This window comes from Macaca fascicularis, chromosome 2 (genome assembly GCF_037993035.2).
Source record: "Macaca fascicularis isolate 582-1 chromosome 2, T2T-MFA8v1.1".
NCBI lineage: Eukaryota > Metazoa > Chordata > Mammalia > Primates > Cercopithecidae > Macaca > Macaca fascicularis.
Genome location: NC_088376.1, coordinates 1,279,601 through 1,306,381, shown reverse-complemented (window position 1 = coordinate 1,306,381; position 26,781 = coordinate 1,279,601). Strand labels below are relative to the sequence as shown.

General features: G+C 48.5%; 1 protein-coding gene across 1 annotated transcript; it reads left to right on the top strand.

Moving 5' to 3' along the window:
- LOC102132725 (uncharacterized) lies at window positions 1-26,579 on the top strand. Its single transcript, XM_074030272.1, has 6 exons — window positions 1-251; window positions 353-470; window positions 1,116-1,152; window positions 1,244-1,460; window positions 25,109-25,192; window positions 25,817-26,579. The coding sequence occupies exons 1-6, from the start codon at window positions 1-3 to the stop codon at window positions 26,577-26,579; spliced, it is 1,470 nt and encodes a 489-aa protein (XP_073886373.1).
- Window positions 26,580-26,781: the final 202 nt, after the last annotated feature.

The window sequence follows — 26,781 nt, the reverse complement described above, 5'->3', positions numbered from 1 at the left end:
ATGCGGAAACCCCGATTCCTCGTCCTGGGCCCCACGGTGTCTGAGTGTCGGAAGTCCCTGCTCTGGGACCAGTCACTCCACAGACACCCCACGTTCAGGATTCAAGTCCTGAGGAACCAGAAGCAGAGATGCACACTGTGGCAAAGAGCGGAGCGGAGGTATCCCCGTTTGCCTTTGCGGAGAGCTACACCAACTGCCCTCTTCACCTTTACAACCCTGTTTGGGGTCCTTGTCCCTCTTCACTTGTGCCTGTGAGTTCCAAGAGGTGGAACTGGGGTGAGCGGAGCCCCCAGGTCTCCAGGAGCAGCTCCACCTCCTCATGGGTTACAGCTGCACTGCTCCTCCTACCCAGGTTCCACCTTCAACCCACTGCCCACGCCAGCTCACTCGGGCCAGCCTCCCACACTGTCCCAGGCTCCCTGCACCGTAGCTCTGGCTCCCTGCCCTGGAAAGAAGAAGTCCACTATTTGGTGAGGGTCTGCCACGCATCTGGGGTCTGCCATGCGTCTGGGGTCTGCCACGCGCCTGCCCTGAGGGTCTGCCATGCGTCTGGGGTCTGCCATGCGTCTGGGGTCTGCCATGCGTCTGGGGTGTGCCATGCGTCGGGTCTGCCACGCGCCTGCCCTGAGGGTCTGCCACGCGCCTGCCCTGAGGGTCTGCCATGTGTCTGGGGTCTGCCATGCATCGGGTCTGCCACGCGCCTGCCCTGAGGGTCTGCCACGTGCCTGCCCTGAGGGTCAGCCATGCGTCTGGGGTCTGCCATGCATCTGCACTGAGCAGATATTCTAAGCACAACACCCCTTTCCAAAAGATGGCGTACATTTCTGTTCCTGCCCCTCACCCACATGGTTCCCCCGCTTCCTATTTCCCTGGGGTCTGCGTAAATCTCACTCTCTTTCCCCCCTTCATACACCCGTAAGGTCGCTCCCTCTGCGGCCCTTTCTTACCCATTCTTCCCAGCAGCCCAAAGTTCTGGTGGGACAGGGGCAGCCCCTGGGGAGGGAGGAGAGGGCCCAGGAACCCAGCCAGGAGGGCGGCCCACCCATTTCCTGTGTGACCTGTTCCCGTCCCCCGTGTCTCCTCCCGTGTCTCCTCCCGTCCCTCCTGCCACTCAGTCTCAGGCTGGTGAGGAGCAGAGCAATGGGTGCACCGGTATTTTCTTTCCTGGTGGGGAGTGGGGTGGGGCTGAGGAGAGAAAAGCCTGATTGGTGTGGGGCCCCGCCCTCTTTTGTCCTCTTCCCAGGTTCTCTGGCCCCTTCAGAGAAACGCACTTGGTTCGGGCCAGCCGCTGCAGGGGACAGGCTCACGTCTGCTTCTCATACTGCAACTCCTGGGCGTGGAGCTTCCCCAGGGAGCCAGAGGAACTTTTGCGGCAGCCATGAAGAGGACACGCTGGAGGAGGGTCCCCTGGGTGTCCCTGAGCTGCCTGTGTCTCTGCCTCCTTCCACGTGTGGTCCCAGGTAAGTGATGGAGAGAGCAGGTGAGGCTGGCTGTGGGGAGCACATGGGGGAACTGGGAGCTGTCAGAGAAAGAGAGGTCCGGGGAGAGAAAGAGAGAGAACAGGGGAAACGGAGACAGAGAAGAGGAAGAGAAGAGAGAGAAAAAGAGAGAGAGAGAAAGGAGAAAGAGATGAATGGACAGCATGGGGGGAGGGTGGAGAGAGACCCAGAGAGGGAAAGAAGAGGAAGGGAAGAGGGAGAGAGAAAGAAGAGAGGGCCAGACGGTGGCTCACGCCTGTCATCCCAGCACTTTGGGAGGCCGAGGCGGGCGACTACCTGAGGTCAGGAGTTTGAGACCAGCCTGGCCAACATGGAGAAACCCCGTCTCTACAAAATATACAAAAATTAGCCGGGCGTGATGGCACATGCATGTAATTCCAGCTACTCAGGAGGCTGAGGTAGGAGAATCGCTTGAACCCGGGAGGTGAAGGTTGCAGTGAGCTGAGATTGCGCCACTGCACTCCAGCCTGGGAGAGAGAGTGAGACTCTGTCTCAAAATTAAATACATAAATAAATAAATAAATAAGAAATAAGAAGAGGGGAAAAGTGGGGAAGAGGAGGTGTGAATTGGCAGATACGGGACAAGATCTGAGGGGAAAGACAGGGAGAATGCTCGAAAGAGAGAGAAAAGAGGACAGAGAACCAGAGGGCAGCCTGGCGATGTCTGGAAGGATCTATGGAGGGAGCCAGGGCTTACTCGCGGAGAGAAAGACAGGCAGAGCCGGAGCAAGAGGAACAGAGTCGAGGAGAAAGATGCACACCCCGTGTACAGAGCCGGGGTGGAGGGGATGCCAGGAAAGCTGGGTGATGAAGACGGAAGAAAACTCAAATAAAGCCGCAGGGTGAGAGGACGAGACAGGTGAGAGACAGACAAACTGACACACCCTGGGAATGGAGAGAGGAGACGATTGGGAGACAAGCAGCAACCGAGGGAAGCGACGAGGAGGAGAGGCAGGCCGGCTGGGGGGCGGTGTGGAGGAGGCAGCAGGGCGGAGAGGGCCAGGAGGTGCTGGCCGTGGGCTTCTTGCCTCTGAGCTTGGGTTTAAAAGCTTTCACCTGGGTCACGGCCTTGCCTGGGGCTCGCAGCCTGGCACTGGCCTTGGCCTCCTCCATGTACAGAGCCGGCAGGGGAGGGATGCCAGGCCTGTGGGAGATGTTCCCTCCGGGGCCCCCAGTCCTCTTCCCCACACCTTCCAGGCTGCCCCTCTGGCTTCGGGACCAAGTTTCATTCTGTATTTCTGGGTGTCTGAGTCTTCGGGGGAGCGTCTGGGGTCCAGGAGAGGGTGAGGGGTCCAGAGTTGAAGCCAGAGTTCGAGTCTCAGCTCCTGCCCTGCCTCAGCAGGCCGGAAACATCCACCGAAGGAAAGTGGTTCTTGGGCGCATTTTCGAGGCACCTCTTGGGAGTGGGTCAGAAGGGGAATGCCCTGTAAAGGCTGCAAGAGAAACCGGGCTGGTGAAGTGGAACATTCCATCTCAAAATGTTTCAGGACTTGGCTCAGGACAAGCACCCCCACCCTACCCCGGCCACATACCCTCGCTTGAGTGCTCATCCCACTGTGAGGACATGGAGGCCAGAAGCAGCCGCCACACGGCCTCGCCCTGCAGATGGTTGAAGGGGTCTCCATGGGAATCGCGACTCCCAGAGCGAGGCTGGGGGTTGGGGTGGCACGGAGGCAGCTCGCATTTAGGAGCCCCAGTGCCAAGTCTTTGCCATGAACCGTTATGGTCCCCGTGACCAGGCCCCGCCCCGTGTCTCCCCAGGGCCCCGGTCCCCTGTGTAAAGAGCCGTGGTGAATGGCTTGACCTCCTGATGCCCAAGTTCTTGAGTTTCAAAATCTGTGATTTAAAGCTGACCACAAATGGCTAGGTACCAGCTGGGCACTCAGCTCCATGTGGAGCCAGGAAGCGGGTCTGTAGAGAGGAGTCCAGAGGGGCAAGACCCGGGGTGGGCGTGGAAAAGCACGGGGCATGACCCCGAGAGGGAGTGGAGGACGGCTGGTGTGCAAAGGCATCTCCACGGCGACCCGAAGAAGCTCGGCATGCCCCTGGAGCGCTGGGTCCTTTGCGTCGTTAAGGGGACCAAGAGGAGCTGGGCCAGGAGAGGAGGTGGCAGTGGCCGGGAGATGGCACCCACACATCTGACCGGGCATTACCAGGGCCTTGGCAGGAAAAGCAGTCACCAACGGTGGGCAGGCGGCCCCCACCCCACAGGGCAGCTGCTGGGGCACTGGCAGCCAGCCAGCCCCATTCCTTTTGGCTCCCTGAGGGGGCTTACAGATGACCTGCCTATGTTTGAGTCTAGGGTCTGTTTTCACACTTCCTGGCAGGACCCTCACCCAGGCTGGGTCACACTGAAGCCCCAGGCCAGAGGAAAAACCCAGGGTTTCCACAAAGGAGCCGCCACAATGAGGATTTCCTTAAGGAACAGCCCTGGCTCTCAAGGGTTAAAGGATAAGGCACAGCAGACAGAGGTGGGCTAGACGAGGACAAATGGAAATTTGGTGTCCACTGGTGGCCCCAGGCAGAAATGACTCAGAAGGAAGCCTGGCTGTCCTGGTTCCATGCCCCAGGAAAAGGCCACTGGGTTGAAATAGGCCTTGGTCTCCAAGGGTCACTATCAGTGACCCCGGGGAGGTGACAGGCTGGACCAAGCACAGGACAGGCAGGGAGGAGACGCCGGCCACAGCGCACCCCGAGGGGAAGGATCTCTGTGGGCCCCTCCTCGGAGAACCCGCAGTCTGTCTGTTGGTCTGGGAGAGGCCACCTGAACTTGCCACCAAGGACCCCAAAACTCTCCATAGACCCCTCTGCCCTCTGGAAACCCCACTGTGCTCCAGGACACGCAGAGGGAGAGGATCCCGGGACAGGAGGTCCCGCCAAGAAAATCAGCCAAACTGTGGCCAACGACCAGCAAGGGGCACAGCAAAGAGCAGGAGCTGGAACCCAGAGGCCCAGCGCCAGCGACGCCCTTGGCAGCCCGGGGAACACAGGCAACGCCCCTTTGGCTCTGGAGTCTCGGTCTTCGTCGGCAAACTGAGCCCAAGGGGAAGGGGCTGCTACGTAGGGTTGTCATGAGGATGAAACGAGACAGCATCTGGTGTAAAGTAGAAAAGTCATAAAGGGCCGGGCGCGGTGGCTCACACCTGTAATCCCAGTACTTTCGGAGGCCCAGGTTGGTGGATCACCTGAGGTCAGGAGTTCAAGACCAGCCTGGCCAACCCCGTCTCCACTAAAAATACATTTTGCCAGGCATGGTGGTGGGCGCCTGTAATTCCAGCTCCTCGGGAGGCTGAGGCAGGAGAATTGCTTGAACCCGGGAGGCACAGGTTGCAGTGAGCCGAGATCACACCATGGCCCTCTACCTTGGGTGACAGAGCGAGACTCCATCAAAAAAAAAAAAAAAAAAAAAAGAGAAAAGCCATAAAGACACGTTTGAGAGAGAGGCCTGGGAAGAAGGGGGAAGGAGTGTGACGGAACCCGGAATGGCATGGGCACTGGTGTCGGCCCAGGGTGACGTCCTTTCATGTAAGGATCCTCGTGCCTCTAAAAAGCCACCCTGTGCTTCCTGTGGGTTTGCAGGGGCTGGCGTGGTGTATTCAGAACATGGCTTATTGCACGAAGGGACCCCGAGTGCCAGTCGTGGCCCCAGAGCAGGGCTCGCTCCAGCAGACGGCTCTGCCTCACCGCTCCCTGCCTGTGAGTCCCGCCATGCCCTTGGTTTCTGGGCTCAGCTGTGGAGACCGAGGCTGGCCTGGCAACGCTTGACACGCAAGTGGTTTGTGTCTTCATTGCCAAGAGAGGACACGAAGCGGCTGGACCTCTGTGTGCTCAGCGGGTGGTTTTGCTCCTGAGTCTGTCCTCTGGTGTCACGGTGCCGTTAAATGCTCAAAATGTGCACATCATGTAGTTCCCAGAGCTTCTCTGAAGGCCTGGACAGGGACCTTTTAGGCTCTCTCTCCCCCTAGTTTCAACCTTTTACCTTAAATATACATATTTCTACTAGGCTGAGTTCATGCCCCAGCGTGTTCTGAGAAATTGAGTCAAAATAACTGAATCTGTTGGCACTTCATAGACGGTTTTTTGTTGTTGTTGGTTTTATGGATTTGTTTGTTTTTTGAGACAAAGTCTCACTCTGTCACCCAGGCTGGAGTGCAATGGTGTGATCTCAGCTCACTGCAGCCTCCGCCTCCCGGGTTCAAGAGATTCTCCTGCCTCAGACTCCCGAGTAGCTGGGATTGCAGGCGCCCACCACCACAGCAGCTAATTTTTGTATTTTCAGTAGAGATGGGGTTTCACCATGTTGGCCAGGCTGGTCTTGAACTCCTGACCTCAGGTGATCTACCCGCCTCAGCTCCCAAAGTGCTGGGATTACAGGTGTGAGCCACTGCACCCAGCCCTACTTCATAGAGGTTGAAATGCCTTTTCGCCCTCCTCCTTGAGACTCTGAAGAGGCCTCAGGAACTGGGCATTGGTGTTGCACATGAGGCCCTGCAGTGGCACGCCTGCTGGGAGGACAGGAGGAAGGGCACTGGCTGTGTTGCCGGCAGCTCCACTCCCCACGTGTGTGTGTTTAGGAACCGCAGCAACATGGACTCTCTGTGGATACCGCCCCCACCCAGGTTGCAGTTTGGGTTCCAAAAGTCCAGTTGCCAGTGGATTTTGGGGGAATTTGGAATAAGAAGGAGCCTAGCCTTTGGAGTTGTTCATTCACTTGCAGAATTTCTACTCATGCCAGCAGCTCTGGACAGGAAGATGAATCCGTCACGGTTCCTGCTTTTCAAAGCTCTCTAAGTGAAGTGACTCGTTTAAGGTCATAGAACCCGTAAGTGAGGCAGCTGGGACTAGATCCCAGGTCTCCTGCCTCACTGCAGCACGGAGCCTGTCAGCAATCTCCAAACCAGCCCAGCCCACCAATGGAGGGAAGAACAGAAGCATTCACACACGCTGCTGAGACAGCCATTCATTCATTCATTCATTCATCCATCCGTCCGTTCGTTCGTTCGTTCGTTCATTCATTCATTCATTCATTCATTAAACAGCCGTTTAGGAAACGCCTGCCTTAAGTTCCTGACATTGTTCTAGGACACAGCACTGGATGCACACAGTGAAGAATGAAACAGACGTGGCCCAGTCTCTTGGCACTAAAATCTTAGTGCAGACAGACATCAAATAATTACAGAAATGTTCCCAGCTGCACATGTGGTAAATGCAGGGTGGGAAAGTTCAGGGTGCTGAGAGCTGCATTTTGAATGGCCAGAGAGTACGGGAACTGCATCTGACTGACAAGTCAGGAAGGCCCCTGTGAGGAACGGCTCTGGGGGGAGCTGAGGCCTGAGGCTGAGGACAGCTGGGTGGGAAAGTGCCAGGCCTGAGCAGGCAGAGGCGGAGCTCATGGAGAGGCAGGAAAGAGCTTGGCCCCTGGGAAGGCTTGGAAGAGAAGGCAGGTGTTAGATCGCACAGGACTTTGCAAGCTGTGGAATAGATTATGAATTTTATGTTATTTTATTTATTTATATTTTTGAGACAGTCTCACTGTGTCACCCAGGGGAGGGCAGTGGCGTGATCTTGGCTCACCGCAACCTCCACCTCCAGGGTTCAAGAGATTCTTGTGCCTCGGCCTCCCGAGTAGCTGGGATTACAGGCACACGCCACCATGCTCTGCTGATTTTTGTATTTTTAGTAGAAATGGGGTTTCACCATGTTGGCCAGGCTGGTCTCGAACTCCTGACCTCAAGTGATCTGCCCACTTTGGCTTCCCAAAGTGCTGGGATTCCCGGTGTAAGCCACTGTGCCCGACCCAGATTATGGATTTTGAGTAACTAAAATGACAGACAAGGCTGGTCATGGTGGCTCATGCCTGTCACCCCAGCGTGGTCACAACGCTGGTCACAGTTGATTCTGGGGCTGATACACAGATAGCATTAGCTCCCCACCAAGGGCGGTGGGGCCGGCGGTTCAGCGTCTGCACGCCTTCCCGGCCGCCTGCCGCCTGTGTGTGGGCGAATGTTCTCCTCAAGGCCATCCTTACCGTTGGGCACTTCCCTTGGGCTTACACTGCCCTGCCTGAGGCAGCCTGGCAGGGGCCCCACCGGGCAGGAAGTAATGCCAGGAAAGTGAAACACTGTGGGCGATGTGGCTTATGGGTTCCTCACCTCCAGTTCCAGGAAAAACCCAAGGCAAACAGACCAGAGGCTAGGAACAAGCCTCAAGCCACAGCACTTAGAACGCCGCAGGCTTTGCTGTTTCTTCAGGGAGTGGCTTCACCCGTCTTGGAATCTGTCTTCCGCCATCGTCACTCATGCTGCTGCTGCCAGTCCTTCTCCCGAGCCAACAGCACACCTGTCACCTCGGCACACCTGTGGAGTCACCAGAGGGACTGGGGAAAACCTGGGGAAAACCATGCGACTGCCACTCAGCCTTCACGTTCCTGGAGCCCTAAAAGACGCGAGGCCGCTTCGGGGCATCTCCCACCTGAGGCAGTTCAAGGAGAGAAAAGAACTACCTTGATGGGAGATCTCTGGCTGACGTGATGGCAGAGGCTTGACGGAGGCTTCGAGGACTCAGATGTGGGGAACGTCTCTACCTCAGTGCCAGCTCCAGTGCCCTCCTTGTCCCTGGATGGAGCCTCCTCCTCTGAGAGAACGTCATTAAAACTCTCCATTTCACTCGATGACACACGTGTGTCTTCTCACAGTGACCTTGTCACCTTAAGGGGTCAACAGCCTTCACACTCACCCTAACATCATCCCAGAAAAGAGACGCCAGGAACATTGGCAAAAATACCCCAGCGTCACCGCGTCCATCCCAAGAATGAGCCTGGCTCAGCCTCAGGCTCAGAGACCTCTGCACGTGGCAGTCCAAGAACCTCAGCTCTCCACCCACTCGGTGGCAGTCCCAGACCTGAGCAGCTCGCAGCTTCCGAGCAGCCGCTCTTGCCCCGAGCCCCCGGCCCTGCCACTTACAAGGCATGTAATATCACTCAGTCTCTTCAAATCTCGATTTTCTCACCTGTGAAATGCGGCCGCTGTTAACAAGATGAGCTGTAAAGCATGAACACGAGCACGAGCTGTGAACATCTGTATTATTCATGGAGTCATAATGTGCCCACGAGAAAAGGAAGAAGTCCTGCCTCCCTGGTCTGCTCATCACAAGTCAGCTGACCCCCAGTAACTCGAGACCCAGCACAGATGCAGAGGCCACGCTGCCTGCAGAGTTTAATCCACGAGGTCTGGTAGGAAGAAAGTGAATGTATTAACCAAAACTAGCAAAGGGGAAGCAGCCAGATTTCTACTTAAAGTAGCTGCTTTAATTTTCAGAGGGGAAAGCATGGGTTTCCAAGGGAAAGCCTTGATAAGGAAGGCGCGCAAGAATCGGGCTGAGTCCTGTGTCCACGTGTCTTGTTCTGGTGGCTCTTTTGGGTCCCAGTCCGTCTGGACCTCGAGCTGACATTATTTTAACAACGGCTGGATTTTAAGGAGTTGTCATAAAGTAATTTCTGGGATTTTGCAGCTGGGTTTCCAGATGTGGTTTTTCTCTTTCAAGATTTTAGCCCCTGAAACTTTTAGGAAGACCCACATAGTTCAATCCTCGCACATAGTTAGGTAAATGGAAGGGAGTGTATGCAATAGTCAGAGTGACAGGGAGGAGGTGGCAAAGCAAACAAGAGGACGTGATGGGCAAACACTTGGAGGAAGAGCAGCTAGTACCGACTAGGACATTGGGGACAAGGAAGAGGAAGAAATCAAGAGGACCCAGAGCTTTCTGGGCTGGATTTCTAGGGGACTGTTGTTAGAATGAACAGAAGGAAGGAAGAAAGCTTGGAAGGAAAGATTGACCTGGACCTGCTGCATTGCATGAGCTAGGCAGGAAATCCCTGGGAGGGTGAGGCCAGCATATGGGTGGGAAGTCAGGGAGAAGTACAGATTTGTAAGGCGTAAGAGTAGACGCAGGGTGGCCAGAGAGGGAGGGGCAGCAGGAGAGGGAAAGTGCTGGAGACATGTCATTTGGGCCTGGAGGGGAGGAGAGAGGCGGCAAGGGGAATGGAGGGCCCGGGAAAGTGGACGGTGGAGCAGGACCTGTCAGCTTCAATGAAGGTGAGGCTGGGTGGTGGCACGGGGCCGCCGGCCAGGGAGAGCACGTTGAGGTGGGTGCTCAATACACATCTGTCAAATTCATGAACAAATAAATGGATGGGGCCGAATTTACGAGACGCGCGGGGACTGTAGAAAATCGTTCTTGCGGTTGGGAAGGAGATTCTGGTAGCTCTGAGGAAAACGGCTTGAGCCAAGTGCCTGAGGTGGGGGCAGGGCGAGCAGCGCGTGGTAAAGAAGAGGCAGCGAGGGGACGCCCCTCCTTCACGGTGCTGGAGGGCAAAACAAAAGACAGGGATGAGGACGACACGAACGGATGAGAGACTTGTTTTAGGCCAAGAGACACCTAAACATGGTCACAGGCAAAAGAGACGGAGAAAGGCAGAAAGAGCGTCAGAGGCAGAGGCAGAGCAGTGAGCCATCCAGGCAGGAGGGAGCCACAGGGCCCCGGGGAGGGTGCGGGGAAGGCTCTGGTGGGCATTGAAGGAGGAGGGAGCCACAGGGCCCCGGGGAGGGTGCGGGGAAGGCTCTGGTGGGCATTGAAGGAGGAGGGAGCCACAGGGCCCCGGGGAGGGTGCGGGGAAGTCTCTGGGCATTGAAGGAGATGAAGGGCATGGCTTGGGTCCTTTCAGTGAAGTAGAAAATGGAGTGTCATGGGGAGAGGAGAGACCTGTTTTTCTCCAATATCAACTCTTGACGCTCAAATCTCCCAGCTGTCTGCTCTGCAAGTGTATGCGTTTGGCCAGAGTGAGAACAGTAAGTTTCAGTTGTCTGACAGCCTGATGGAACCTGACGGGCCTGGCTTGCGTCCTGGTGAGAGTCAAGGTCAGTTCATTCTGGCCAACACTTGAGCAGCAAGAACAAGGCTATGAATATTTTTTAGAATAAAACTTGATTAAGTCTTCAAATTTCTCTGCCTTACAACTTCAGCAAGATGGTTTTAGCTTACAAACATTAAAAGTGGATGCTATCATTTTATTTTAAGGGCAGTATTTCTTAACATGTGGTCCACGGACCACCTATACCAGGATCACTCTGGGCATGTGTTAAAATGCTGAGGCACCCTGCTTTTGGAGAACCACTCTTTTTTTTTTTTTTTTTTCAGAGAAGGGGTCTTGCTTATTGCCCAGGCTGGTCTCAAACTCCTGGCCTGAAGCAATCCTCCCACCTCAGACTGTCCATGCTGGGATTTTAGGTGTGCGCTACCATGTCCAGCTGAGAACCGTTTTCTTACCAAAAGTAACTCTCCATAGTCTCTCCGTCCACTAGGATTTCTCTCTTTTCTTTTTTTTTTTTTTAAAGATAGGTCATACTTGAACACAGAATTTCTTACCTACAAATAACCTACTCAGGTTTAGTAGATTGAGTTACCTGCAAACTGCTTTCCTAAATAGCTGAATAATCAATCTGTGGCAGGAGTGGCTTCAGATGTTTAAACGACGGTGAAAGACAAATGCGGTAACTGTGGTTTTTGTCGTAACGAATGCTCATCTCTTCCTCCTCACAAGCCCAACAGACTGAGAGATTTTGACAGCGCCTTCTCCCCTAGACAATAAAACTATGTCCTCCGCATGCAGTGACTCGCCTGTCCTCCTGTTTGCGGCAGCAGGAAACTCTAATCAACTCAGCTCAAGATGAGCAGGTTCTCTAAATAAAGATGTAAAACGAGGACTATCAGGACACAGCCTTGTTTAGCAAGATTTTCTTTCTTTCTTTTTTTTTTTTTTTTTCCTGAGATGGAGTCCCGCTCTGTCGCCCAGGCTGGAGCGCAATGGCACGATCTCAGCTCACTGCAACCTCCGCTTCCTGGGTTCAAGCAATTCTCCTGCCTCAGCCTCCCGAGTAGCTGGGATTACAGGCACCCGCCACCACCCCCTGCTAATTTTTGTATTTTTAGTAGAGATGGGGTTTCATCATGTTGGCCAGGCTGGTCGTGAACTCCTGACCTCAAATGATCCACCTGCCTCGACCTCCCAAAGTGCTGGGATTACAGGTGTGAGCCACTGCACCTGGCCGATTTTCAATCAATGCTATGAAGCAAAGAGCAGCAGGTGAAGGATGGGGCCTGTCCTGGATCGTGCCCCTTTGTTCACAGGCCGGGATATGGGGAAAGAGGCACACTCTTGCACGCTGCCAACAGGTCTGTAAATTGGCACAAGCTTTCTGCAAAGAAATTTGGCAGTATTTCTGTATTAATAACATGAAAAATTTTATAGCAGCATTAACCAGTAATTCCAGTGATAGAAATTTAAGTTAAGGAGATGAGCTGAAATAATGTAAACGAAACATTATACACGAAGTTAGTCATCAGGGCTTTATTTAAAATAAGCAATACATTGGAAACATTCTAAATGTCCAACAGTAAGTTAACAATATGAGCTTTTTCTACGATGATTTATTATTTAATGTTTAGGCCGAGTGTGGTGGCTCACACCTGTACTCCCAGCACTTTGGGAGGCTGAGGTGAGCGGATAACCTGAGGTCAAGAATTTGAGACCAGCCTGGCCAACATGGTGAAACCCAGTCTCTACTAAAAATACAAAAATTTAGCGTGGCATGGTGGCACACACCTGTAATCTCAGCTACTTGGGAGGCTGAGGCAGGAGAATCACGGAGGTGGAGTTTGCAGTGAGCCGAAATCATGCCATTGCACTCCAGCCTGGGCAACAAGAGCGAAACTCCATCTGGAAAAAAAATGTTTAAAGGCTATGTCCACTATTCCATAAGGGCATGGACACACAGACACACAGACACACACACACAGTGTCTCTCACACACACACACACACAGTGTCACACACACACAGACACACACACACACAGTGTCACACACACACAGTGTCACACACACAGACACACACACACACAGTGTCTGTCTCACACACACACACAGTGTCACACACACACAGACACACACACACAGTGACACACACACACAGTGTCACACACACACAGACACACACACAGTGTCACACACACACAGTGTCACACACACACAGACACACACACAGTGTCACACACACACAGTGTCACACACACACAGACACACACACAGTGTCACACACACAGACACACACACAGTGTCACACACACAGACACACACACACACACAGTGTCACACACACACAGACACACACACACAGTGTCACACACAGACACACACACAGTGTCACACACACACAGTGTCACACACACACAGTGTCACACACACAGACACACACACACAGTGTCACACACACAGACACACACACAGTGTCTCACACACACACACAGTGTCACACACACACAGACACACACACACACAGTGTCACACACACAGACACACACACACACACAGTGTCACACATACATAAGCAACACACAAACACACAGAACGGGCATAAAGTAAGATGTGTTAAGGAGACATTGCGAGCAGGAGGCGGTGGAGTCCACGTGGCCTCTGAGCTCTCATCGCACAGAGAGGTGGGTACGGTGGACACACAGCAGGATGTGGTCCAGGAGAGAGACCTGCGCCTGTTGAAGGGGAAATGGGGATGGTAACAGCGCTTCCAGTGGGGAAGTGGCTTTGTTAGGAAGGAAGCCACCAGAGCTCAGCGGGGGAGTTTTATACAGCACCCTAGATTTTACTGCGGAGCGGAGCTCTCCCAGCCCCCTGAGCCAGCTCTTGTAGGACTCCAAAACGGGGAAGCAAGGAACTGCCATCCGAGACATAAAAGATGTGCCTCTTCTCGGGCTATGTTTACAAAGCTAGTATCTTGAAGAAATGCTCATATCAGGTATGGCTAAAAAGGCAGGACACAAAATTATGATTACTGAATAAGTTAAACTATGTATATATACACACACACACACACGTTTTGTTTCTGTTTTTATTTTTCTTTTTTTGAGACGGAGTCTCACTCTGTCACCCAGCTGGAGTGTAGTGGCGCGATCTGGCTCACTGCAAGCTCCGCCTTCCGAGTTCACGCCGTTCTCCTGCCTCAGCCTCCCGAGTCGCTGGGACCACAGGCGACCGGCTAAAACTATATATTTTTTAAAGCATAAAAAAATCCTAGAAGGAAGCGTTATCTAGTAGCAAGATTATGGGTTTTGATCTTTCAACTATCTAAATGTTCCCAAATGCACGTAACTAGTATGTGTGTTTTCTTTGGCATATTTCAATGCAGTTGTACAATTTTGTCCACAAAGATTAAGCACGTTTTTTGTTAGATTTATTTTTATGTACTTTTTTTTGGTCACCATCATAAACACTATAGAATTAAAAATATTTTCTCTTTCACTGATATATAGGAATGCAGTTTTTTTTTTTGTTTTTTAATCTTGTTTTGAGGCAGAGTCTCCCTCTGTCATGCAGGCTGGAGTGCAGTGGGGCGATCGTAGCTCACTGCAGCCTTGAACTCTTGGGCTGAAGTGATCCTTCCCCATCAACCTCTGAGTCGCTGGAACTCTATGTGTGTGCTACCGGGCCCAGCTATTTTTCGTTTTTATTTCTGTAGAGACAGGATCTTGCTATGTTGCCCAGGCTGGTCTCGAATGCCTGGCCTCAAGTGTTCCTCCTGCCTCAGCCTCTCAAAGCACTGGGATTACAGGCATGAACCACCACACCCAGCTGGAATGCAATTATTTTTAAAATTTTGATTATGGATGTAAAACTTTGCTAATAATTTATATGTTTGGGAAGTTTCTATGTAAACAATTATGTTATCTGCAAATAACCATTGGCTTATTTCATCCCTTCCATACCCAAAATAACTTTTGTGTACTCTCATACCTTTTGTTTATTTTTCTCGTCTTATTTCACCAGCTAAAACCTTCAACCGAATGTTGATTAGAAGCGGTGATTGTTGGCATCTTGGTTTTATTCCTGATTTTACGGAAACGTTTCCAGTGTTTTAAGTATAATGTTTACATAGGGTTATAATTGACATTGTTTATCAGGTTAAGAGAGTTAACGTCTCCTTTTAGTTTGCCTGGAGTTTTAACGGGAATAAGTGCTGACTTTTATCAAATAATTTTCCTGTATCTGCTGCGGTGATTGTGTTTCCCCTCCGTTCTGTTTATATGGTGATTTATATTAAGAAAGCATTGTCTTTATCTTGCATTTCTGATTTAAACTCAGCTTGATCGTCATGTACTTTTAAAATTCTTATTTATTTATTTATTTATGATAGAGTCCTGCTCTGTCACCCAGGCTGGACTGCAGTGGCACAATCTCAGCTCACTACAACCTCCGCCTCCTGGGTTCAAGCAATTCTCGTGCCTCAGCCTCCCGAGTAGCTGGGATTACAGGTGTATGCCACCAAGCCCAGCACACAGCTGTAATCCAAAAAAAAATACAATTTTTTTTGTATTTTTACCAGAGACAGGGTTTCTCTAGGTTGGCCAGGCTGGTCTGGAACTCCTGGCTCCAAGTGATCCACCCGCTTCGGCCCTGCCAGTGTTGGGGTTGCAGGTGTGAGCGACTGCGTTCGGCCATGATGCACTTTTTAAAATTCTACTTTGACTTGTTAATATTTTATTTATGATGCTTCCATCTATTATTAATCTGTAGTTTGTCTTTCTTATCCAGCTCTGGTTTCCAACCTTATAAAATTAGTAGCAGATCATTTCCTCCTGTTCTAAACTCTGAATAAGTTTGTATAGAATTGAAATTACCTATTCCTTGAATGTCTGATTTGCCTGTAAACTCATCTTAGCCTACATTTTTTTGTGGGGTGGATAGATTATATATACATATTTTTTTTTGAGACGGAGTCTTGCCTCGTCACCCAGACTGGAGTGCAATGGCGCGATCTTGGCACACTGCAACCTCTGCCTCCCAGGTTCACGCCATTCTCCTGTCTCAGCCTCCTGAGTAGCTGGGACTACAGGCACCCACCACCATGCCCGGCTAATTTTTTTTTTCACCGTGTTAGCCAGGATGGTCTCGATCTCCTGACCTTGTGATCCGCCAGCCTCGGCCTCCCAAAGTGCTGGGATTACAGGCGTGAGCCACCTCGCCTAGCCTAGATTATATTTTTTAAACTGTTGATTCAATTTAAAATAGTTTATAGCGACCGGTCGAGGTGGCTCATGCCTGTAATCCCAGCACTTTGGGATGCCGAGGTGGGTGGATTAGCTGAGGTCAGGAGTTTGAGACCAGCCAGGACGACATGGTGAAACCCAGTCTCTACTAAAAATACACAAATTAGCCAGGCGCGGTGGCACGCACCTGTAATCGCAGCCACTTGGGAGGTTGAGGCAGGAGAATCTTGAACCTGGGAGGTAGAGATTGCAGTGAGCCGAGATCACGCCACTGCACTCCAGCCTGGGTGACAAAGCAAGACTCTGTCTCAAAAAAATAAATAAATAAAACAAAATTAAATAAATAAGATAGTTTATAGCCAGGTTTTCTTTTTTTCTTAATTCATTTTTGATAAGTTATATTTTTAAGGACACTATATCCAATTTATCTACGTTTTCATATTTTTTGGTATAGATTCATCAGAGCACTGTCTCTTGAATTTTTTTCTGAAGTTATGTACCCTTTTTTGTTTCTAATGATCTTGGTATCTGTGTCTCTTCCGTGTCTGTCTCCCTCCTCCCCACTCTCTCGCTTTCTCTTGCCAGGTGTTTGTCTGTTTTATTATCGAAGAACTAACCTTTGGCTTCATTGATTCCATTTTTAATTGTTTCTATAGAGAGTTCTGATCTGTTACCATATCCTTCGTTTTACTTCCTTTTTCTTTTTTCTTCCTGGTCTTTCCAGTCCACCGTTTTGCTGGCGGTTCCAGCTTTTTGCAGGGAAACTCAGGGCAGTGTCCTGACCGAAGCTCTTGCTTCCTTTCCTTTTTCAGCCTTTCAGTCAGCAAATTTCCAAGGGCATTCATTGACTCACCATCTTAGTTGTTAACTTCTTCACTCTTGAGTGTTTCCCTTTCTTTCTTCTCATCTCGCCTCTGCATTAGAAAACATTTGTTACATTTATAACATGTATTTAACGGCATCGGCTGGTTTTGCTATTAAAGGCCCGTGTCTTCTTCCCTATCACTAAAACGGAGCTGTGCCACTTTTATAAAGAAACAAAAATCTTTAAAAAAAAGGATGGTGCTGTAGATGTAAAAGAGCTGATGCAGGCTCTGAAAAGATGTTAATTGCCAAGAATTTACACGTTCAGAAAGTTTGGCACCTAGATAGCTCCTGTCTGTTTACTCAAAGCCTGATGATAGACAAATGCTCTTAATTATGTTCTCAGGAAAATGAAGTAAGGTTAACAATAACTGCGTGGAGAATGTTTTTAAATTTAAACCTTATTTGGAGAAACCAAGTTTTGCAAATTTTCTCTAGGAGAAAGCAGGTGTCGAGTTTAGAGTCCTATCAACAAATCTCATCATAATTCCAACTAAAGGAAGTTTCTGTTTAAAGTTGAAGCAGAGTCATTTCGGATTAAGCCAGGGGCCCAGGGACCTCCCAGCGGGCTCTGCGGTTCAGTCCGTGCCTTTGTCCACGTGGGTTTAGAAGCGTGTCACCAGCAAGCAGTTACTATTAATGAAGTGCAGAAGCTTGCGAGTGAGTCGCTTTTTTGACAATTAGAGCTGATTCATAACCATTCTCACTCACTTGAGAGTCTAAATTGCTCTCTTAAGATGAGAAAGTGGCGGAAATTACAGTCAATTCCGGAAAGTGTACTTGAGCCTAAATTCTTCCCTGAGGTTTTATCTCTCTGAATATCATCTTGCCAACTATCTGGGAGCACTGAGGTTTAAAAAAAAGGGTGGGAGCGGTGGTTCACACCTTTAATCCCAGTGCTTTGAGAGGCTGAAGCTGGAGGATCACTTGAGGCCGGGAGTTCCACACCAGCCTAGGCAACATAGCAAGATTCCACCTCTACAAAAATAAAAAAATGACCCAGGCGTGGTTGTGTGTGCCTGTAGTCCCAGCTACTCAGAAGGCCAATTACACGGCTGAACTTCAGCCTGGGGGACAGAAGACCTTGTTTCCCTCTCTCTCTCTCTCTCTCTCTCTATATATATATATGTGTGTGTGTGTGTGTGTATATATATATTCTTTTGATATATATATAATATCTATCTATATATATGTATATATATTCTTTTGATATATATATAAAATATCTATCTATCTATATATGTTTAAAAAGAAAAAAGTTTGAGAACAGCTAGGGAACTAATGAAAACCCAAAAGAGTAAGTTTCTAAGAAAAAAAAAGCAAGTTTTCTTGGTTTCTTCTTGGTTCAGAGACTCAGAGACTAAGGTAATATTCAGGAAGATGGTATGTGGCTAGTGTAGGTGCTATGAAATATTTTAAACAAAAAAAATCCAATATTTAAACATTCTGCCTGGGAAATATTTTTCTTTCTTTATTTAGTATATTATTATTATTATTATTACTATTTAAGACACAGGGTCTCACTATGTTGCCCAGGCTGGTCTCAAACTGCTGGCCTCAAGTGGTCCTCCCACCTTGGACTCCCAAAGTGCTGGGATTACAGACATGAGCCACCATGCCTGGCCTCTGCCTGGGAAATAATGTTTTAAAATAAGTAGTTATGACCAATGATATTAGCCTCATGGTAGTCTGTGACCAGGACGAGAGTATATGCATTTACCGCTTGGGTTTTTTATTAGATTGGGATAAATATTAACGAAACAGAACAGTAGAAATTTAATTTATTTTTAAGAAAGATAACGCTGTAATTCAAGGTGAGAGAGTTAACCCGGCTTACAGCAGGGTACCGTTTCCGTCTTCCCATGGAGTTTAAAACAGTTCATTCACCATTCTAGTCTAACCTTACCTTCCTCCCCACAACGAAGACAGCCGGGAGCTGGAGAAGACCATGGGCTGTACTCCTGGGACTGTGCTTTTTCTAGGCGATTTGAAGCAGTGCTTCTCAGGGGCCTTCCTCCGTGGGGATCCTGCACCCCCATCTCTCTCTCTCTCTCTCTTTTTTTTTTTTGAGACAGAATCTTGCTCTGTCGCCCAGGCTGGAGTGCAGTGGCGTGATCTCTGCTCACTGCGACCTCCACCTCCTGGGTTCAAGTGATTCTCCTGCCTCAGAGTTTTGAGTAGCTGGGATTACAGGCACCCGCCACCATGCCCAGCCATTTTTGTATTTTTTTTTTCTGGTAGAGACGGGGTTTTGTCATGTTGCCCAGGCTGGTCTCGCAGTCCTGACCTCAAGTGATCCACTCGCCTCGGCCTCCCAAAGTGCTGAGATTGCAGGTGGGAGCTACCATGCCCAGCCCTATCTCTTATTATTTTTTATTCCCCAAATATGTACAATTGCAATATATTAATTTTTCATTTTTTCTTTTTATTTCACTTTTTTACTTTAAGTTTCAAGATACATGTGCAGCAAATGCAGGTTTGTTACATAGGTATATGTGTGTCATGGTGGTTTGCTACACCTATCAACCCATCACTTGCATGCATTAGCTATTTATCCTGACACTCTTCCTCCCCTTGTCCCGCCCCCTACAGGCCTGGTATGTGCTGTTCCCCTCCCTGTGTCCATGTGTTCTCATTGTTCAACTCCCACTTATGAGTGAGAACATGCAGTGTGTGGTTTTCTGTTCGTGTGTTAGTTTGCTGAGGATGTCTTCCAGCTTCATCCATGTCCCTGCAAAGGACATGATCCCATTCCTTTTTTTATGGCTGCATAGTATTCCATGCTGTATATGTACCACATTTTCTTTATCCAGTCTGTCAGTGATGGACATTTGGGTTGGTTTCATGTCTTTACTATTGTGAATAGTGCTGCAATAAACATACATGTGCATGTATCTTTATAACGGAAGATTTATATTCCTTTGGGTATATAGCCAGTAATGGGATGGCTGAGTCAAATGGTATTTCTGGTTTTAGATCCTTGAGGAATCCCCACACTGTCTTCCACAATGGTTGAACTGATTTACATTCCCACCAAGAGTGTAAAAGCGTTCATATTTCTCCACAGCTTTGCCAGCATCTGCTGTTTCTTGACTTTTTAATAATTGCCATTCTGACTGGTGTGAGATGGTATTCCATTGTGGTTTTGATTTGCATTTCTCTAATGATCCATGATTATAAGCTTTTTTTCATATGTTTGCTGGTGGCATAAATGTCTTCTTTTGATAAGTGCCTATCATATCCTTTGCCCACTTTTTGATGGGTTTGTTTTTTGTCTTGTAAATTTAAATTCCTATGTCCTGAATGGTATTGCCTAGGTTTTCTTCTAGGGTTTTTATGGTTTGGGGCTTTACATTTAAGTCTTTAGTCCACCTTGAGTTAATTTTTGTATAAGGTGTAAGGAAGGGGTCCAGTTTCAGTTTTCTGCATATGGCTAGCCAGTTTTCCCAGCACCATTTATTAGAGAATCCTTTCCCCATTGCTTGCTTTTGTCAGGTTTGTCAAAGATCAGATGGTTGTAGATGTGTGGTCTTATTTCCAAGGTCTCTATTCTGTCCATTGGTCTATATGTCAGTTTTGGTACCAGTACCATGCTGTTTTGGTTACTGTAGCCTTGTAGTATAGTTTCAAGTCAGGTAGCTTCCCACTTTGTTCTTTTTGCCTAGGATTGTCTTGGTTATTCGGGCTCTTTTTTGGTTCCATATGAATTTTAAAGTAGTTTGTTCTCATTCTGTGAAGAATGGTAGTTTGATGGGAATAGCATTGAATCTATAAGTTACTTTGGGCAGTATGGCCATTTTCACAATATCAATTCTTCCTATCCATGAGGATGGAATGTGTTTCCATTTGTTTATGTCCTCTCTTATTTCCTTGAGCAGTGGTTTGTAGTTCTTTTTAAGAGGTCCTTCACGTCCCTTGTTAGCTGTATTCCTAGGTATTTTATTCTATTTGCAGCAATTGTGAATAGGAGTTCATTCATGATTTAGCTCTCTGCTTGCCTATTGTTGGTGTATAGGAATGCTTGTGATTTTTGCACTTTGATTTTGTATCCTGAGACTTTGCTGAAGTTGCTTATCAGCTGAAGGAGTTTTTGGACTAAGACAATAGAGTTTTCTGAATATAGGATCATGTCGTCTGCAAACAGAAACAATTTGACTTCCTCTCTTCTTATTTAGTACCCTTTATTTCTTTATCTTGCCTGATTGCCCTGGCCAGAACTTCCAATACTATGTTCAAAAGGAGTGGTGAGAGAGGGCATACTTGTCTTGTGCTGGTTTTCAAAGGGAATGTAGCTTTTGCCCATTCAGTATGATATTGGCTGTGGGTTTGTCATAAATAGCTCTTATTATTTTGAGATATGTTCCATCAATACCTAGTTTATTGAGAGTTTTTAACATGAAGGGATGTTGAATTTTATCAAAGGCCTTTTCTGCATCTATTGAGATAATAGTGTGTTTTTTTTCATTGGTTCTGTTTATGTGATGGATTACATTTATTAATTTGCATATGTTGAGTCAGGCTTGTATCCAGGGATGAAGCCGACTTGATTGTGGATAAGCTTTTTGATGTGCTGCTGGATTCAGTTTGCCAGTATTTTATTGAGAATTTTTGCACCAATGTTCATCAGGGATATTGGCCTGAAGTTTTCTTTTTGTTGTTGTGTCTCCCCTGTTTTTGGTATCAGGATGGTGCTGGCCTCATAAAATGAGTTAGGGAGGAGTCCCTCCTTTTCAGTTGTTTGGAATAGTTTCTGAAGGAATGGTACCAGCTCCTTTTTGTACCTCTGGTAGAATTCGGCTGTGAATCTGTTTGGTCCTGGGGTTTTTTTTTTGGCTGGTAGCCTATTTATTACTGCCTCAATTTCGAAACTTGTTATTGGTCTATTCAGGGATTCAACTTCTTCCTGGCTTAGTCTTGGGCGGGTGTATGTGTCCAGGAATTTGTCAATTTCATCTAGATTTTTCTAGTTTATTTGCTTACAGGTGTTTATAGTATTCTCTGATGGTAGTTTGTATTTTCTGAGGGTAGTTTGATATCCCCTTTATCATTTTTTATTGTGTCTATTTGATTCTTCTCTCTTTTCTTCTTTATTAGTCTAGCTAGCGATCTATCTATTTTATTAATTTTTCAAAAAACCAGCCCCTGGATTCATTGATTTTTTGAAGGGCTTTTCATGTCTCTATCTCCTTCAGTTCCACTCTGATCTTTGTTATTTCTTGTCTTCTGCTAACTCTTGGATTCGTTTGCTCTTCTCTAGTTCTTTTAATTGTGAGGTTAGGGTGTCGATTTGAGATCTTTCCAGCTTTCTGACGTGGGCATTTAGTGCTATAAATTTCCCTCTTAGCACGGCTTTAGCCGTGTCCCAGAGATTCTGGTATGTTGTCTCTTTGTTTGCATTGGGTTTCAGAAAACTTCTTGATTTCTGCCTTAATTTCGTTATTTACCTAGGAGTCACTCAGGAGCAGGTTGTTCAATTTCCTTGTAGTTGTGTGGTTTTGAGTGAGTTTCTTAATTCTGAGTTCTAATTTGATTGCACTGTGGTCTGAGAGACTGTTATGATTTCAGTTCTTTTGCATTTGCTGAGGAGTGTTTTACTTCCAATTATGTGGTTGATTTCAGAGTAAGTGTCATGTGGCACTGAGAAGAATGTATATTCTGCTATTCTGGAGTGGAGGGTTCTGTAGATATTAGGTCCACTTGATCCAGAACTGAGTTCAAGTCCTGAATATCCTTGTTAATTTTCTGTCTTGTTGATCTGTCTAATATTGGCAGTGGGGTGTTAAAGTCTCCCACTATTATTGTGTGGGAATCTAAGTATCTTTGTAGATCTCTAAGAATTTGTTTTATGAATCTGGGTGCTCCTGTATTGGGTGCATATATATTTAGGATAGTTAGCTCTTCTCATTGAATTGATCCCTTTACCATTATGTAATGCCTTTCTCTGTCTTTTTTGACTTTTGTTGGTTTAAAGTCTGTTTGTCAGAGACCGGACTTGCAAATCCTGCTTTTTACTGCTTTCCATTTGCTTGGTAAATTTTCCTCCATCCCTTTATTTTGAGCCTATATGTGTCTTTGCACATGAGATGGGTCTCTTGAATACAGCACAGCAATGGGTCTTGATCTTTATTCAATTTGCCAGTTTGTGTCTTTTAATTAGATCTTTTAGCCCATTTATATTTAAGGTTAATATTGTTGTGTGTGAATTTTATCCTGTCATCATGATGGTAGCTGGTTATTTTGCACACTAGTTGATGCCATTTCTTCTTAGTGTTGTGGGTCTTTATATTTTCATGTGTTTTGCAGTGACTGGTACTGGTTTTTCCTTTCCATATTTAGTGCTTCCTTCAGGAGCGCTTGCAAGGCAGGCCTGGTGGTGACAAATTCTCTCAGCATTTGCTTGTCTGAAAAGGACTTTACTTCCCTTTGCTTATGAAGCTTAGTTTAGCCAGATATGAAATTCTGGGTTGAAAATTCTTTACTTTAAGAATGTTGCATATTGGACCCCACTCTCTTCTGGCTTGTAGGGTTTCTTCTGAGAGATCTGCTGTTAGTTTTATGGGCTTCCCTTTGTAGGTGACCTGGCCTTTCTCTCTGGCTGCCCTTAACATTTTTTCCTTTGTTTTGACCTTGGAGAATCTGATGATTATGTGTCTTGGGTTGATCTTCTCGTGGAGTATCTTACTGGGGTTCTCTGTATTTCCTGAATTTGAATGTTGGCCTGTCTTGCTAGGTTGGGAAAGTTCTCCTGGATAATATCCTGAAGTGTGTTTTCCAACTTGTTTCCATTCTCCCTGTCACTTTCAGGTACGCCAATCAGTCATAGGTTTGGTCTTTTCACATAGACCCATATTTCTCAGAGGTTTTGTTCATTCCTTTTCCTTCTTTTTTCTCTAATCTTGTCTGCCTGCCTTATTTCAGCAAGATAGTATTCCATCCCTGATATTCTTTCTTCCACTTGATCGATTCGGCTATTGATACTTGTGTATGCTTAACGAAGTTCTCATGCTGTGTTTTTCAGTTCCATTAGGTCATGTATGTTCCTCTATAAATCCTAGTTATTCTAGTTAGCAGCTCCTGTAACCTTTTATCAAGGTTCTTAGCTTCTTTGCATTGGGTTAGAACGTGCTCCTTTGCCTCAGCGAAGTTTGTTATTTTCCACCTTCTGAAGCCTACTTCTGTCAATTCGTCCATCTCATCCTCCGTCCAGTTCTGCTCCTTTGCTGGAGAGGTGCTGCGGTCATTTGGAGGAGAAGAGGCACTCTGGCCTTTCAGGTTCTCAGTGTTTTCTTGTTGATTATTTCTCATCTTCATGAGTTTGTCTCATTTCGATCTTTGAGGCTGCTGACCCTTGGATGATGTTTGTGGGAACTTTTTTGTTGATGCTGTTGTCATTGCTTTCTGTTTGTTTTTCTTTCAGTAGCCAGATCCCTTTTCGGTAGGGCTGCTGCGATTTGCTGGGGGTTCACTTCAGGCCCTCTTCATCTGGTTCGCTCTCCTGCACCTGAAGGTGTCACTTGAGGAGGCTGGAGAACAGCAAAGATGGGTGCCTGCTCCTTCTGGGATCTCTGACCTTGAGGGGCACCTAACTGATGCCAATAGGGACACTCCTGTAGAGGGTGTCTGACAATTCCTGTTGGGGGCTCTCACCCAGTTGGGCAGCACGGGAAGCAGGACCCATTTAATGATACACTTTGGCTGTGCCTTGGTGGAGGGGGTATGGTTTGGTGGGGGGAAACCCACTCATCTGGGCTGCCCAGATTCCTCAGAGCCAGCAGCAGAAAAGACTAAATCTGCTGGTTCACAGAGACTGTCTTATTTTCTACCGGATATTTTTTTCGTTAAGCTTTCCTCCAGGCAAGTCTCTAAACCACTGACCTGGAGCAGGTTTTATTGACCAGACCTGACCCTGGGGCTCATTTGGCAGCAGTGTTAACTGGCCACCCTGATGCAGGCTGTGCTGTGAGTCTGAATGTTTCCTTCCCTACAGGTGCCATTTAGTCTCCACGGCAGGGAAACTGCCTTCATTTTTTTGTACCTCTCAGGGCTGTTTTAAGGAGAGGAGTATTTGGCAACTTGAGCAAGAAAGACTGGCCACTTCAAATCACATCAGATACATGAAATTTCAGTTTTGTTTCTAGATTTCTTGAAAACAGATTGATGACACCTTTTCATTTGAAAAGGACATCCACATTACAGTATTTTAAAAACAACTAATTTATGTCATTGACAATTTACTTTTGAGGCCCTGAAGGTGTACAGCAGAGCCCTCAACCAGACAGCTGGTACCTCTGCAGAATATTAACCTTATTTCTGCTCTGGGTGTTTTGAACTTGGCTAATTACCAAAAATCTCCTTCTTCTGATTAAGAGTTTTAAATCTGGCTACTGTCACCTTGCAGAAACAGCTCTGTTCAAAGAAGGAGCAGTGCCCTAGCCTTGATGTTCATGTTCCCTAAGGGGACAACACCTCCTGATACATGGAAAAAGCGTTTTCAATCAATCACCAAATACCACAAATCTCTTGAAATTGAGTTTATTGTTGCATCATAATAACTGTATGGAAAATAATTTTAGCATCAACATAAGAAATAGCTTTGTTATTGGGCTTTCTTTCTCCACCACCCTATTCACAGGTCACGCTACCACTCTTCCTGTCACGGGTGCTTTCTCAGCATCCACAGTATCCTCGGGCTCCACTCTGAAGACGGAAACATCAGGTAGCTGCCATCTGCCTTGTCTTCATCTCTCCCAGTGGCCCCCTTGGCTGAATTCAGCCTAAGGAGTACTTGAGAACACTGGCGCATTCACATTATCCGGTGGGACTGAGTCAGGTCCCACAGAGGAGGAGGTGATGGGTGTTATCCGGTGGGACTGAGTCAGGTCCCACAGAGGAGGAGGTGATGGGTGTTATCCGGTGGGACTGAGTCAGGTCCCACAGAGGAGGAGGTGATGGGTGTTATCCGGTGGGACTGAGTCAGGTCCCACAGAGGAGGAGGTGATGGGTGTGGTGGGACTGAGTCAGGTCCCACAGAGGAGGAGGTGATGGGTGTTATCCGGTGGGACTGAGTCAGGTCCCACAGAGGAGGAGGTGATGGGTGTTATCCGGTGGGACTGAGTCAGGTCCCACAGAGGAGGAGGTGATGGGTGTGGTGGGTGACAGGCTCACCCCACTCTCTGCCCCAGTCGAAAACCGCTGATGTCGAGAGTGGTTTGGATATGACCAGTGGACAGACAAGGAGTTTCCAACTCTCTCTTCCAGCTCCTGATTTCTTTGAATCTCTTTGACTCTGCTGTTCTCTTACTGTAAGAACCACCCCTGCCTTCTCTTTTCATGTGTCCAGGAATGATGACAACCTCAGTGAAGACAAGCAGCGAGAGTCACCGAGTCACATCACTACCCCCAACAACCTCCAAGACCACCACAGCCACATCCACATCCCTGATGACCTCCGAGACCGCCACCTCTGCCACAGCCACATCCACACCCCCAACAACCTCCCAGACCACCACCTCCGCTACAGCCACATCCACACCCCCAACCACCTCGCAGATCACCATCTCCACCATAGTCCCATCACCACCCCCAACAACCTCGCAGACCGCCACCTCCGCCACAGCCACATCCACACCCCCAACCACCTCTCAGATCACCATCTCCACCATAGTCCCATCACCACCCCCAACAACCTCGCAGACCGCCATAGCCACATCCACATCCCTGATGACCTCCGAGACTGCCACCTCTGCCACAGCCACATCCACACCCCCAACAACCTCCCAGACCACCACCTCCGCTACAGCCACATCCACACCCCCAACCACCTCTCAGATCACCATCTCCACCATAGTCCCATCACCACCCCCAACAACCTCGCAGACCGCCATAGCCACATCCACATCCCTGATGACCTCCGAGACTGCCACCTCCACCACAGCCACGTCCACACCCCCGACGACCTCCCAGACCGCCATCTCCGCCACAGCCACATCCACATCCCCAACCACCTCCAAGACCGCCACTTCTGCCACAGCCACATCGACATCCACACCCCCAACCGCCTCCCAGACTGCCACAGCCACAGCCACATCCCCAACTACCTCTAAGACCGCCACTTCTGCCACAGCCACATCGACATCCACACCCCCAACCACCTCCCAGACCACCACCTCCGCCACAGCCACGTCCACACCCCCAATGACCTCCCAGACCGCCACCTCCGCCACAGCCACGTCCACACCCCCAACGACCTCCCAGACCGCCACCTCCGTCACAGCCATGTCCACACCCCCGACCACCTCTCAGACC